At 36.1% G+C, this 15,484-nt stretch overlaps 1 protein-coding gene across 2 annotated transcripts in view; it reads left to right on the top strand.

Moving 5' to 3' along the window:
* NSMAF (neutral sphingomyelinase activation associated factor) overlaps nt 1-15,484 on the top strand; it is a 38,836-nt gene that overhangs the window by 12,762 nt on the left and 10,590 nt on the right. The window contains exons 6-20 of one of the 2 annotated variants that reach the window (XM_053932843.1): nt 414-464; nt 2,903-2,974; nt 3,339-3,386; nt 3,512-3,564; nt 4,075-4,204; nt 6,000-6,071; nt 6,884-6,992; nt 9,049-9,225; nt 10,221-10,300; nt 11,662-11,752; nt 11,846-11,909; nt 12,028-12,079; nt 13,022-13,142; nt 13,411-13,542; nt 15,312-15,354. In XM_053932843.1, the coding sequence (XP_053788818.1) occupies nt 414-464; nt 2,903-2,974; nt 3,339-3,386; nt 3,512-3,564; nt 4,075-4,204; nt 6,000-6,071; nt 6,884-6,992; nt 9,049-9,225; nt 10,221-10,300; nt 11,662-11,752; nt 11,846-11,909; nt 12,028-12,079; nt 13,022-13,142; nt 13,411-13,542; nt 15,312-15,354 (1,295 nt within the window). Of the gene's footprint in view, nt 1-413; nt 465-2,902; nt 2,975-3,338; nt 3,387-3,511; nt 3,565-4,074; nt 4,205-5,999; nt 6,072-6,883; nt 6,993-9,048; nt 9,226-10,220; nt 10,301-11,661; nt 11,753-11,845; nt 11,910-12,027; nt 12,080-13,021; nt 13,143-13,410; nt 13,543-14,023; nt 14,042-15,311; nt 15,355-15,484 lie in introns of those variants that run through there. The other variant, XM_053932919.1, reaches the window with a different exon arrangement.

Genomic DNA, 15,484 nt, shown 5'->3' with positions numbered 1-15,484 from the left:
CTGGAAGAGAAATGTTTAGCCGTAGAAGAAAGGCATTAATTTGAGAAAGTTTGAACAGTGTATGTTGCCAGTCTGGGGTAATTCCTGTTTGGGCAGAACCTTGAGCCACTAAAAGAGAGGGAGGATCTGCCCCACTGAATGTAGCTCTTTGAAGATCATATGATTAGGATAAAAGCCCACTAATCAACTGTATAAGTAAGCCTGTGAACAAAATTGGACTCTTGCCTTCCTTGCAGTTAGCTGATATAAAAGCTCATTGTTTTTCTGCAGTTTATCTAGGGTAGTTAAAGCAGGATATTACAACTCAGTGTTTTGCTTGCTTAAACAGTGTTTTTAGCTTTGTATTTACCAATACTTCTGATTAATTTTATTAATTTTTTAAGGTGTAAATCTGTAGTGTCTTACTCTTTCAGGTTTTTCTCATTAAAGAAAGAAATGTTATTGCACCCTATAAAACAGTAAGAGTAAGTATATATTTTTTTCACTACTCTTAGCAAAGTGGAGTTTTGTAAGAATTTATGTTCTCATTTCTGAAAGAGTAAGATAATTAGCATTTGAGAAATATGACAATGAAGCTTTAAAAAAATTAATTGCATATTGAAAAAAACATGTCTGAATTCTTCTGTGATGGCTTTCTGATACTTCTTGGAGGACATACTGCAGACTTGACACTTGCCATTTACCTTGATGTGTAGCTCTATGGGCTCAGCAGTCAGAGCTGTCAGCTGACTGCTTGTGTACAGTGGACACTGCATCCTGGCTAAGTGGCTCCTCCTCAGTTCTGCTCAGACTGAGATTGCTGAGATTCTGCTCAGATGAGAGATTGCTAATTGATATTTCCCAGCTGAGTGTTTGTCAGTTCAAAGAAATGGTAGATAAGGCTGCTCACAACAGAATTTGGAGCTTGCTCCTGGCTGCTTTCTGCTGATGGGGTTGGTCTGCTCTGATTCTGAGCCTGGAGGCTTCAAGGCGTACAAGTATAGGTTCTTTGCTTAAATTATGAGATTAATTAAGACACAAACACAAAACTTTTATTTTTCAGAGTTAATTCACATTTTGCCCAAGAGTTGAAAAAGACAGAATTATATTTCTCAATGTTTTTGTTTAAGTAAGAAACTTCAAGAATGATGGAGTCTATAAGTCTGTATTACTGTAGTGAAGAGCAGAGAGACAAGAGAGGATCTCTGTTTTCTCAACAAGGGCTTTGGGTTGGTTTTGTCATTAGATCTGCCTCTAGGACTTTAAAAGGTTTTTTCCTTTATTTTTTTTATTGTGATAATTCTTCATGTGTTGAACCTATTTTGCCTTCTAGTCCTTCTATGATTTGTTTTGCAGCCATGTGCAAGATTTATTAAGTATCAGACAAATACCTTATCTCATTGCCAACACAGTGGAAAAGGAAAGAATCAAAAAGGTTGTTTGGAAAGGTTTTCACTTCATTTTGTCCTAAGTTATGATTCATCCACAGCTAAAACATTTCTGACCGTTAACCATCACAATTTACTTCACTGAAGTGCAGCTTTTTTTCCTGCATTTTAAAACAAGAAATCTAGTTCACTTCCAATCTGTTCTGATTTTCTTTTCTGTTGCTGCTAAATATCTTCTTATTTAATTGTTGCCAGTTCCATATATGTCACTGAGTGCTGGAATTGAGTAATACATTTTATCTTCCTTGTCTTTCTTTGATTGTTTCAGATCAATTACAAAATACTGAGCTCTTGTCTTTGAATATGACTGGAGAGCTACAGAGACAACTGCTCACAAAAATTGTCACATTGTTGGCTGTAAGCAATAGTTGTAGACCATTCACTGGGATTTCTGAGAGCTGTGTTTTTTTCCTTTTGAAGGAAAATGATGCTCTGGGTGAAATGTTGCAATGCTTTTATCTAAATTGCTACTGAATTTAATGTCTCCCTATAATCCAGTTCCATTTGCTTTTCAAAGCATGCTTTCCTCTTGCATTGCTGTCAGTTCAGCTCAGATAACATACATTACACTGAAGATCATCTACATTTTCATATCTTCCTTCCTTCAGTTTAAAATTAATCCAGCTGTATCTACTGACCAATGTCTTGCTTTAGTCTTACTGATCACTTCATTGCTTTTTTTTTTAAAGTCTAGCCTGAGAAATCACAAGATGCTACAGAAACATGTTGATATAGTTTTATACTACATTCAGGGGTCATGAAAGTATTCAACAACCTTTGGTAAATATGAGTTGTGAGTAAAGTTAGTGCCAATTGATCCATACACATGCTTTTAATATACTTAAGTAAAAGCAGGAATGTCTACTACAAAATGACACTTAAGAAAGCTGGGAAAACTTTGTAGGAGAAAAAATGAGTGTGCCACATAAGCTGGTTGATGTGTTAGTGAGGCTTTTGTGAATGACTAGTCAAAGTAGACTGTGATTGGATTTGGGATCTTTTCAGCTCAAAACTACTTATGTAGATGAGAGTGACTAACTTTTTTAGCCTAGTCTTTAAAGATTTGATGGGCTGGTGTCTTTCATCTATAAGAAATACAGTAGCTGTTTAAAATGTTACATGTCATTTGTTAGTTCTATATTTGCATGTGTTTAAAATAGATATTAAAATAGGCAGAACAGCTACTGATTTTCATTTGCTGATGTTTGCACTATAATAACTTATTCACTTCAGAGCTATTGTGCTGTGTTGTAGTAAACAACACTGCACAGAGAGCTTTCCCCAGGCAAGATATATTTGTAAAGAAAAAAGATCAACATCTGTTTTTGGGATCTTTGAGATATAACACAATCTTTAATAGCATAGTTTTACTAAGTTTTAGAGTTTTGTTATTTAGGGGTTTTTAGTTTTGTTTAATTTTTTTCCACAGAGTTCTGCTTGACATTAATTCACAGTAAATGTGCTTTTAATTTTAGGGTAGAACAGAACACTTTTTCCAGCTGGATGTTGCTGGGAAAGTAGGAGATGTTGTGCAAACTCTACATCAGGTATGTGGCTATTTGATATCCCTGCATAGCTTATCACAGCATCTTTTGATTTTTAGTGTAGAGGTTTATTTGTGCTCAAGGTGAAAACCTTGGAGTATCTATTTTTAAAATGTGGACTTGAACACAGCATCTAGTTCTGACAGCTGTTGTAAGTGATCCATATTAGCTTTCAGTTTGCAGGGTGGTACTAAGCAAAGTAGTAACCTGGCAGTAGAAGTGAATAAATATGTCGTACTTTAAAAAGAAATCATAACAGATCTTTTAGTATGCCATCACTAAGAATGCTGAAGCCCCTCCTGTTTCTCTTGACTTCTGAGCTGTGTGGGACACCTCTGTGCTATTTCACTTAAAGCTCATTGTTTAGCTTTACAGGGCTTCTTGTCTAGATAGGATGGGAGATCAAGCTGCTATGGTGAGTATCTGATTATTTCTAATATCCCTGCTTAATAATGAAATTGTGATATCACTGTTTAATAATTAAGTTCTCATTGCATTTGAATCAGATACCATATTAATTTTTCTTTCCTTCCACATTAGATAACTGCTATATTACAATCACGGTTGGCTAGAACTTCATTTGATAAAAACAGGTACTTTTCTAATCACTTTCTTCTTGGAAATCATTTTCATCTTGTTGGTTGATTAGTCTACTGCACTGATAGTTAGATGGCTGGTTGAGTTACTGAAAGTTCTCTAATTCAGAGAGTTAGCTTCTTAGTATTCTGAAGTATCTGGAATGTAGAGTGGGAAATTCTGTGTTGAGAAAATGAATGTGTTACTTTGTCTCCGAAACGTTTCATTTCTATGTGAATTTCCAGCAATTGGGTATCGGTATATGCCAAATAAAACTATAGTTCTAGAGAAGTCAACTGGCTTACTGCCCTGAGACTGTAGCAGAATGTAGCAGTGTTCCTTTCTGGAGTGCCTGTTAAAGTGGTCGTCCCAAAAAAGAACTTTATTCCTACGCAAAATAGACTTACTGAAGTCCCCATTCTGATGTCCCAAGGCTATAAGCTAACTAAAACCTTTCTAAGTAATTTAAGGGTGCCTCTACCAAAGTAAGAACTGGAGGTAAACTTACTCCTTTTCTTCACTTGTAGATTTCAAAGCATTTCTGAAACGCTGCATATGGAGTGTAAAGCAGAAATGGTGACGCCACTGGTGACTAATCCAGGGCATGTGTGCGTTAGTGATGCTAACTTGTACTTCCAGCCTCTTAATGGATATCCTGTAAGTGCCTCATAGATGGTCTTGCTTACAATGTGAGCACGCTGCCCTGCTAGTGGACAGTTTTAATTTTCTGTACTTTTTCTCTGAAATGCACGTAGAGTTCATCTCCAAGAATACTCTTTTCAGTTATATTTAGAAGGTCATTAGTTTTCCTTTGATCTCTGCTGCATTCAGTGTATCTCTTCCGCTGAGTCTTCATTCTATGCTAACTTGCTTAGTTTACCTCCTACTGACAAAGCACAAAATGCCCTTTACTCATTCTCTATTAATAATTTGAAGATCACTATTTGTTACATTTTATTTAAAATAAATTTTTCAATCTTAGTCTGATACTGTTCCAACTTAGTGACAGGTTTATATACATGTAGTTTACTTTGGGAGCTCTTAGCTAGATTTTCTATTAAACTGACCATTTCTTTCTCTGGGGGAAAACTGAGTGCATGGTACTGATGGATTACTGCTTTGGAACTTTATCATAGAAACAGAAGTGATTGTCTCAGCAGGCCACTGACTTAGCTATGATTCTGTGAAATACCTTTAGTATGGACATGGCAGTAGCACTATCACCAGAAAACTTTAATTCTCAGATTAATTTTTTTTTTCCAATTTGCTTGTCATCATGTGAGGTTGCATCAGCAGCCCTGGTGCTGCTCCAGCTGGGTATGACTGGTCCTGCAGACTGGTGGAGCAGTCTGGCCAGGGATGAAGTACCAAGCTAGACCCGTCCTCTAATCCCAGTGCTGAACTGCCAGTTCCCTCCACAGGGCTGAGGACTGGAGCATACGTCTAGCGCTCTCATCCGCTGGTACCCTATGTGGAAAGAAAGGAATCTGCCTAATTTGAGTGCCCTAAGGACAAGGAAAAGACAAGCAGAAGATTCAGTGGTGTCTGGAGACTCAGACACAGGGAAAACAAAGGGAGATCTCTGAGTAAAGGAATATTAAATTAGAGAGATCACGTCTGTGACAAGAGGAAGGAATGTTTGGAGCTAGTACAGAGAGTGGAAAAGGGATTTGGAGAAAGTGTGTTTGACAAAGGAGGAGGAATTTGGGGAACAGACTTTATAGCAGGGCCTTTTGCTATATGCCAAGGGTAATAGTTTTAAACTAGAACAAGCTTGATTCAAACTAGATAGAGGAAAAAAATGATTTTTACAATGAGGGTGGTAAAACACTGGCACAAATTGTCCAGAGAGGTGGAGGATGCCCCATCCCAGGAAATAGTCAAGATTAGGTGGGACCACATTCAGAGTAACCTGGTCTAGTTAAACATATCCCTGTCACTGCAGTGGGGTTGGACAAGACAGCCTTTAGAGGTCCCTTCCTACCTGAATTTTTCTATGATTCGAACGTGCTGGAAGTTAAGTCCAAGCAAGGGAAAGGAGTTTAGGGGGATAAGGGTGCCATTCTGGTTCCACCCGCCAGGTGGCACCCTTGGCACAGTTTGCCCAGCAGCCCAATGACTTCCTTTTAATACAGCGTATTGTGCTCTGCTTCTCTGGTGCATGAGCGCTGCCACTGGCCACAGACTCGGGGATAATACACTGCTGCTTACTTATTCCTGAACTGCTCTGCTGCTCAGGCAAAAACCAACAGCAAAGACAAGCTTCCTCTTTCTAACATAACTGCTTAGCATCACTATTCCACTGCTAAAATTACATGGATGGCTATTATTTTCATATTGCTAGTATTTGTAGTCAAGAAAAACTTCAGATTTTCTGAGGAGGGTAAGGTAGAGTTGAATAAACCTACAAGAATGTCTCCATCTTTTCTTCCCCCTCCCTCATCCCCCACAGAAACCAGTAGTACAAATAACACTGCAAAACGTGCGTCGCATCTATAAAAGACGACATGGTCTGATGCCACTGGTAAGCTCAAGTATTTATTTTATTTTATTGCCTTGCTGTATGTATGGTTTCATAAACAGACCAGCTGAAACAGTCTGCATCATTAGGTAAAAGCCATGTGTTCTTAAAACCTCTGTATTAAATAGTAAACAGTACTCAATGATCCTTTCCAGTTTTTTAAGTGTTTTCCTTTGTTGTCAAAAAGATGAAAACAGAATGAATTTTGACAAGAATGAAAAACTTCTTTCATAAGCAGTCAGCATAGGAGAAGGGAGTACCATTAGGAAGCAATTAATTCCATTTATTTACCTATCACGGGATAGAATGAATTTCTTTCTCTTGGTGTATTTTCTCTGGATTGATTAATGGAGGAAGTTTGGTCTTTGCTTCATATTGAGACTAAAGTGGAGTGATGATTCCTGCTGTACATGACTGAGGAATGTCAAGAGCTCTGCAGTGAAACCTCAGTTGTGTGCTTTCAGTGTTAGCACTGAAATTTCAATCTTGTAAAACTTTTTTGTCTCAAAACACATTTAAACCAAATATACTTTTTTTTTTTTGCCTAAGTGAATGGAGTAATGCAAAGAATTAAATGTCTATTACCTAGGCTTAATCAGTCCAGACAGAGCCAATCTATTGGCTCAGTGTAAACCGAATGCTGTTGTGATTGGAAATAGAAAATTGAATATGTTACATTCTTTGGGCAAAACTGCTACCCAGTATAGAGTCATAAGTCTTAGATATTAGTAACTGGAACATTCTGTTAAAAACCACAAGTACTACAGCTTGTTAATAATTGCTCTCATTTGTTTTTCCCCCTTTTAACATTTCAGGGGCTTGAACTATTTTGCACAGAAAACGATCTGTGTTCTGACATCTACTTGAAATTCTACAACTATCAGGATCGAGACGAGGTCTATCGCCTTATTGCAAAATATATAGGTTTGGAGTATTTATTTACTAATGTAGTGTGTAGTACCTTGTGAAGGGAAATTTGCCTGCATTTTGCTTTGCTGTTGTGTGGGAAGAATGAGAAAAATAAACAGATATATAAGCTGTAACAATTTCTAATAGAAATAAGCAAAGATCAGAATGAATGTTGTGAAATGGCACCAGTTTGGTTGTGTTTGAAGAGTTGGGTGTGAAAGCTGAGGAGACATTATTGAGGCAAAACTAATTTTTTTTTTTATTTGCAATTTGATATACACTGTCATTTAACAGTCCCCTTTCCCCCCTTCAAAAAAAATAAAAAAACCAAAACAAAAATCAAACAAATGAAACAAACAAAGCCACAAAGCACTATCTTCAAAGCAATGGATAACTAAGATCCACTCAGATAAATTGTGTTTTGCTGAAAAAAATATAGACTAGCTTGTGTATGGATCCCCCAAGTCGTCATTTAAGACCCTATTGAGAAACTTCCTGCAATAGGTGGATTTCCAATGCACACATAAGTACCTGAACTTTCCTCAGTCTTAGGAGTGATTGATGAAAATTACCGTTCTGAAACAGCTGAATTCTCATTTATATTAAATCTTGTATGCATTAATTCCTAGAAAGTGATGGTTATTTTTTTTTGCAGATTATAAACAGAAACTTCCTAAAATGCGTCCTGTGGAAAAAAGGGAGAAAAAGACTGAGATTTTTCTGTAATTTGAAACACTGAAACTCATATTTACTGCCAATATTGAAAATGTTTATGTAAATTTCCTGGTATTTTGTTATTGTACCAGGACTCTAGTTCTGTTCCAATGAATTTATCTAAATATCAGTTGGCATTTCCCTCCTGCTTCACAAAGAAAAATGGAAAGGCCACAAAGGAATAACTTTCTTTTAGAACTATTTTTAGTAGATTTTAGATTTTTCTTTGGAAAGGAAATAGATTCTGACATAATTTTCTCTGCTGTTAAAATACCTGCAAGCTGTTACCGTGCTTCAGACTTTCTCTGGATAGTTTTCCAAGGTGAATTTCCAAGGTGTAGATGAAAATGCTGATGATGTTGGAGCTTAGAAATAAAAAATGGTGAGCCCTTTCCCTAAAAGTGTTTGTAGCACCTTGGTATCTCTCTGGCAGCAGAAGAGCCTCTCTTTGAAGGTGCTAATGCTTTTTACTTGTAGAATTTAAAGTACTAAAGTGAAGGAAAGATTGGAATGTCTTTTCAGCCTATGCTGAGCTAAAATAGAGGTCTGCCATAATCTAATCCAAGTTTCTTTCTTGCCATCATGCCATGGTTGCAGTCCTTCAATTCTGTTTAAGGCACTTGCCCAGGTGCTGTATATGGAATCAATGGAAGAAAGTTTAAAAATAAATAAATAACCCAGTTTTCCAGCAGCATACCTTGACATTACAGCTAATAAGCAGGGTAGTGCAGATTGAATGTACTGAGCTCCTGCCTATACTTCAAAGAGAACTCCAGGTGCATAATTCCTGTTTTTTTGAGTGTGGGCTAAGTTTTCTTTTCCTCTACTTTGTTTCAGTGGATCTGAAATGAAATCCTGTTCATGTACATACATGACTTTTTTACTGATAGTGGGCATCCTTGGTTGCAGTAGGAAAATACAATTCATTTTTTTCTTGACTCAAGCAGAACTGCTTCTAGAAATTTGAAATTCTAAAGGTTACCAGATTGCTGAGAGTTGTTCATGGTCTGCAAATATTTTTCCATCCCTATGTAAATATTCATCCATTCTTACTGTGTTTGGTTGCAGCACTCCTTCTTAATGTTTTTTTTTTTTTTTGTCAAATGCAGTTGAGACCCTTGTGCAGAGATATTAAAAAATGTGTGAAGTATGGTAGCTACTAGGTAGCTGAATACTGTTGTGATTGGAAATAGAAAATTGAGTATGTTGCATTCTGAAGTTGCCAGTTAATTCTGACTTGTTCTATTAAGAAACTGTGTCCTTAATTATTTTAAAGTATCTTGCATATGTTAATCACATTATAATTTGGGGGCTAAAATCCAAACCTCACAACTCTTAATGTTTTATTTTATTTTAGAAAATCATATTGCAGAGCACACAGCTGAAAGTTATGTGTTGCAGTGGCAGCGAGGACTTATATCAAATTACCAGTATCTTCTCCATCTCAACAATCTGGCTGATAGAAGCTGCAACGATCTCTCCCAGTATCCTGTATTTCCTTGGATCATAGCAGACTACTCTAGTTCAGAGTTAGGTATGTGTATATATATAAAAAAGCACGTTAGTGCATAATGACCAACCTGAAATGCGGGGGAGGGGCTTTTGCACTGCATAAACTTCATGTTACATCAAAATTAACCTGGCATTAGTGGTCTTGGGTGTTTTCCTGTGGACTTACCCCTCTCCTTTAGCTTAGGGGACAAAATACCTCACCTTTTTCTGTTAAGTATTGCACTACTCAGATACAGAGTATGTACCAAACATCTGCTTGGTTGCTTTGTAGATCAGCAGTACTGAGCATTCAAAGACTTTCTGTGATTCTTATAAATGGAAAAGAAGCAGTAAAATGTGTTTTGAGTTTTTTGTTTTTGTTTTTTTTTTTTGGAACAAGTTAGATGCACTGAAATGTGTAGAATCCAGGTGTTTTTTATATATCTTAGGATTGCAGATTGAATGCAAGAGGCTGACAAGGCTCCTGCCTAAATAGGCTCCTTGATTAAGGGTCTTAGTGCAGTTTGTGTTGGGATTTTGTCCTTTTTAAGGATTGTGTCTCCCTGCAAGAAGCAGAGTAGGGGAATCTCATGGAATTCATCAGCACCTGCTCAAACACTTCAGTCTGATTGTATGGTGGGACTTAACTGTAGCCTGATGGAATGGTTAATGAATAGGAAGAAGATAATACCAGCTGCTTTTGTGTCTTTGGTAGCAGTACCTTGATTACATGATAATACTTATAATAACTGCCCCATAAATTAACTATTAGTTCTTAAGCAAGAGGTTTGAGATTATACATACTTGGAAACAAGATGAGTAGCCATTTACAGTAAGACTTAATGGGATTGCAGTTAGTAGGGAGGGAGAAAATTAGTTACTGGAGGGGTTCTGTGTTGGCTTTTGTTTTCTTTGTTGCTGCTTGGATAGGTTAGGGGGTTTTTTGGTTTGTTTTTAAACGTTGATTAGAGTACATTAAAGTCTAGTAGAATGCTTAGAGTCTATAATCAAGCATTTGGTTTTGTTTTTTTTTTTAAGATCTGACAAAGCCTGAAACATTTCGTGACCTTAGTAAACCAGTTGGTGCCCTGAATAAAGAAAGGCTGGATAGACTTGTGGTATGTATATCTTGGCACTTATATGCCAAACGTTTTGTACCTTATACATATTGGCAATAAAAGGAGCTTTGTCCAGCAAGCTTTAGGGATTATGTCTTATGAATTATTCTATCAAAAGTTAACTATAAACTTTATCAGAAGCATACCCCTAACCATTCCACATTTATTTTGCAGCTTAATTTCATCAGAACTGTTTTTTCCAGTACTAATTTAAAATTATTTGAAACCATTTCCTCTCTCTTACTACTTTTTCATACATATATACTTTTAAAAGTTTTGCATTACTTTTAAAATAATATCCTGAAATCCATTTAATACATATATGGTGGCACTGAGATGCTATAAAATACATAGATTTATGAAACTTCAAAACCCATGGATTTAAATGCATAATGTAAAACACACATTTGAAAGAAATAAGAAAAAAGTAGTAGAAACCTTGTATTTCCATTTAAGAAAAATACTGAATTTGAGAGAGAGTACTTTAAAGGGAGGAAATTTGGATCCACGGAGGACAGAGCACTAACTTGAAAATTCTATATACTTATAATAGTGTACCAAGTTTTTCTATTTCTCAAAGTGGGCAAGCTTTCCTTTCATAAACTGTCAAACACATACGTAGAGACTAAGAAGGTCCTCAGTTACTTGGCTTTTAATTATTTGTGTAAAATTGTCTTCTATGGAAAGTTAATTATTCCAAAATAATTTACAGAACATTAGAAAAAATACTGCCAGAATAATTCCATTATATTGATGAAAAAGATTAAAATGTTTCAAAATCATATAGCTTCCTAAGATTGTGAAATGCAAGAGAATATGAACAATATTGTGTTTACAGTAACAGTAAATAAAGTCTTCTTTCTAAGATCTGACTTTCCTCAAACTGTTATTGGCTTCATGCTTACTGCAGTAAAAGTCATTCTGTTTTACTATGGTAGGTTTTAGAGTAATGCATCGGAACTGCAGACAGGAAGGAATCTTCTAGGCTGATGGAAGTCAGTATGTTCTTCCATACTCTCATGAAACTTCATGTGAAAGACAGAAAAGGAAACATTTGTTTGCACTTCTTTGAATTTGAGCCACTGCAGTTATGGGCTAGAGTGAGAGGAAAAAAACACTGAGAACATGATAGTTCTGGATGATCAGTTATGACAACTATTTTGCCATATTGATTTACTGCTCTGATTAAAGCTGCAGAGATATTAGAACTTAAAAGTTTGTTTTATCATTAGAAGAAAAATTGAGGGTGGGTGGTCCTAACCTGTGTCTTTAAAAAGAAAAAGTGTGTATGTGTTCAGTATTGAGGGAAAGCAGCAGTGCTGATTTGAAACAGACGTTTCTTTCTTCTTTCTATGCTGCAGACACGTTACCAGGAAATGCCAGAGCCCAAGTTCATGTATGGAAGCCATTATTCTTCTCCGGGTTATGTTTTGTTTTATCTCGTTAGAGTTGGTAAGACACCTTTTATATGCTCTCTGAGCAGACAGTTACCTCCAAAGCAGACAAGGTTTGGAGCAAGCTGATGCTGTTTTTCTCTCTCCTTAGCTCCAGAATACATGCTCTGTCTGCAGAATGGAAAGTTTGATCATGCTGACAGAATGTTCAACAGGTTTGTTTACATTTTGTCTATAACTAGGCTGGTTTTGTTTTCAAATATGCATCAACAGGGAATGCAAAGACTTAAAAATATTTTTTAAAATAATGTGTGATTGATCTGTCTTATCTAGCATTGCAGAAACCTGGAAAAACTGTTTGGATGGTGCAACAGATTTCAAAGAGGTAAATAAATGGCTGGAAAATTATTCAAATCTTCTCATCTGTGAGAAGAAGCTTTCTCATCTACTGTTGATTTGAGAGTGTTTGGTTGGAGTGTGTTAGGTTATTTTTTGTTGTTTGTTTTTCAGTTGTGTGGGTTTGGTTTTTGGGTTTTTGTTTTTTTTTTTGTAAAGCTGATGACTGCATTTTATGAATCCTTTATTAACTGTATATTAATCCTATATCAACTCCATGTTTGCTCATCTCTGCCTGCTTTCTGGCTTTTAGTTTAACAGAAGTATCATTGTGAATGTTACTGGAAATACATGGGAATTACTAGAGTGTGCATTAAGGCTGAAAAGACAATTTTATGTATTGTCTGCTGGAATCTTGTAAGGATTTGGCTGTATTGCAATGCTACATTCAGAGAGTTAAACTGTAGAAGTAGTATCTTGGGTTTTTGAGCCTTTAGAAACTCTAACTTGTAGAATGTGTTAAGAATAATAAACTGTCACATAGTAAATACTGTTAAACTCCTTTGTCAAAGTAATGTTATTTAATACAGTGATGCTTTAAATAAATAGTCTACAGCCATGGTGGTATTTAAATAATTTATTTAACTTCTGAAATTTGTCATAATTTTAGTTTTATTCTAGATTTTAGTCTTGACTCTTACTTGATGTCTTAAAAATGAGAAAGTAGCTATGCAATGAGAGTTCTGAAGATACTAGTAGATGCTATGGATTATTATGTCACACATTACTTGTTAAAAATGTGTACCACTCTGAATTTAGCAGTTTAGCTCAGAGAACTGACTTGTAGAGAAAACCTGGAAAGCCTGCCCAACTTTAGGGCTTGACATATGAACTTTAATAACTTTCTTTCCACTGAATGATCTTTTTAAGTGTTCAAGCTAATATTAAAACTTGGTTGTTTTTTTGTTTATTTTCTTTTTTTAAATTCCAGTTGATTCCAGAATTTTATGAAAATGATTCTAGTTTTCTAGTAAACAGTTTGAAATTGGACTTGGGAAAAAGGCAAGGTGGAAAGATGGTTGAAGATGTAGAGCTTCCACCTTGGGCATCAGGTAATAAGAGTCAAACTTCTTGTATTATAATTAATTAAAAATTGCTGGAATCGTGGTTCTTCCTAAAAAAATGTACATTCTGATTTCTTCTAAATAAGCTCTTTCTTTAAAGCACTGACATAAATTAATAGGTGCTTTTAATTTTTATGAGAAAATTGACCTTTAATGTGAGGTGTTTTGTTGGCTTTTCAAGTGTGAGGAGGAAGAGAAATGGATACCAATGCCGAATGGGATATTTTCTCCTTTAAGTAAACCTTTCTCTTGTCAGGTCCTGATGACTTTCTTCAGAAGAGCCAAGAGGCTTTAGAAAGTCCATATGTATCAGAACATCTTCATGAATGGATTGACATCATATTCGGCTACAAGCAGAAAGGAAGTGAAGCAGTTGCAGCTCACAATGGTAAACACACATTTATAGAACGAGCAGAAAAAAAAGGGGATGTTTCAATTAGGCAAGAATAGTAAATCACAACATACCTGTAATACTTATTTTGTTTTGAGTGTTCATAACTGTGCTTTGAATGCTTGATCCTTACTGGAAATAGTGATTTATCTGGTAGCATTGCCTTCGTGGTGATTTGCATCTTTGAAGATGGGCTTCAGAGGGTGGACAAGATGATTCTGTAGCATTGCTGGGAATTGCTTGCACATCACAGTGTGGCAATATAGTATGGAATTACTGTTTCCCAATTAAAAATGGGAACCTGCAGGGTCTTCAAATAAACATGTATTTAACCTTCCTCCACTGTAATTTCAGTGAGAACTTCAACACAACTTCCCCCTCCTCCTGAAAGAATTGGCAAGGGAAAGAATGGGCTAATGGGCTCCAGGTCTTTGGAGCAAGAATGAAGGAAGAAATGTGTGTTGGTTCATCTTTGTATACATACACATGACTGCATGTGAGACCTTTCACTGTTTGCAACCTTACTCTGAACATGTATCTAGCCACTGTGGACCCTTACAAAGGGGGGTGTTGTTATGTTACTGCTGTGTAGATGTGTTTATTTACACCTGATGAATAAGTTAATCCTTTACCAAGGATTAACTTATTCATCAGTTTGATATTTTAGCTGTGTATGTTACTACCCAATAAGGAAGTACACTCTTTCAAAAAAAAGAGTAGCAGATCGGATTTTTAGGGTGTTTATTCCAGAAGCCCTGATCCTTTTGAAGGACCACAAGTAACAGAAAATGTTGAGATAGTTTGCACTTAATAAGATAGAATAAGTTTAGAAAGAAAACCTTCCTACAACAGTGGTGAGGGTAGGAATAAACAACTCCTCATTTTGGTACTCAGTACTTTCTACTTTCAGGATAAGATAGTTGAGATAGCAAGGATCGTTTTGCTGGGGTTTGTTTGGTTTTGTGGTTTTTTGCTGTGTGGTTGGGGGCGGGTTGGGTTGTTTTCTGCTGTTCATTCCTTTACAGTGTACTTTCTCTACATGTCCTTAACAAATGATTGGCTAGATTTTAGAACTGTAGGGTTTGGCATCCAGTTATACTGTAAGCATAGGTGTGAATTACAATGTACCAGAGATTTTAAATACAGTAAATCAGCATGTTAATTATGGCACCTATATTTTTACCTCTCAAAAGAGAGCACTAATGAGAGCACTTTTTATGCATAACGTGATGCTTCTGCTGCAGTATGGATTTTTATTAGCATAATTGCAGACATTTAAGTAGATAAAAGAGTCAGAAGGGATCTGTGTATGAATGAACTTAGCTCAAAGTAAATATTCTTAAGCAGAGGCCTCAAAGTCATTTGCGTCATGGCAATTCACTTGGAAAGGTGAATACACAGATCTTTCTGATAATTCTTTATTACTTTCTGTTCCCCGTCTGAAAATTAACCAAAGATCCAGTTATGCAACTGTGCTTGCTTGCTTGCTTATTTATTTATTTATTTATTGGGGGTAGGTATTTAATGAAGCTTAAGTAAGCAATCCTTCCTCTATGAAAGTACTGATTCCTTCTGAAACTTTCTGAAAATCTCTTGGAAATCCTAAGTTTTTTCAGGTAAAAAAACAGTATTAAAATGTAAGACCTCAAACCCTAATGCCTGCTAAAATAGCATATTTGTGAGTAAAATGTAGCTCTGTTTGTAGGAAGACAAACAAAATGAGCCTTATATATCTACATTATACAAATAAACTTTTTTTTTTCCAGTGTTTCACCCATTAACTTATGAAGGAGGAGTGGATTTAAACAGGTAATTAACAAGAACCTGGATGTTTTTGTTAAAGCAGTTAGCTAAGTTTCTCAGTACCTCACCAGGTTCTCTGCCAGCTGTAAAAGGGCTCTGTACATGAATGGTGTTGCTCTTCCATTTTATACTCCCA

Source organism: Vidua chalybeata, chromosome 1 (assembly GCF_026979565.1).
Source record: "Vidua chalybeata isolate OUT-0048 chromosome 1, bVidCha1 merged haplotype, whole genome shotgun sequence".
NCBI lineage: Eukaryota > Metazoa > Chordata > Aves > Passeriformes > Viduidae > Vidua > Vidua chalybeata.
This window is presented reverse-complemented; position numbering and strand designations above follow the sequence as displayed.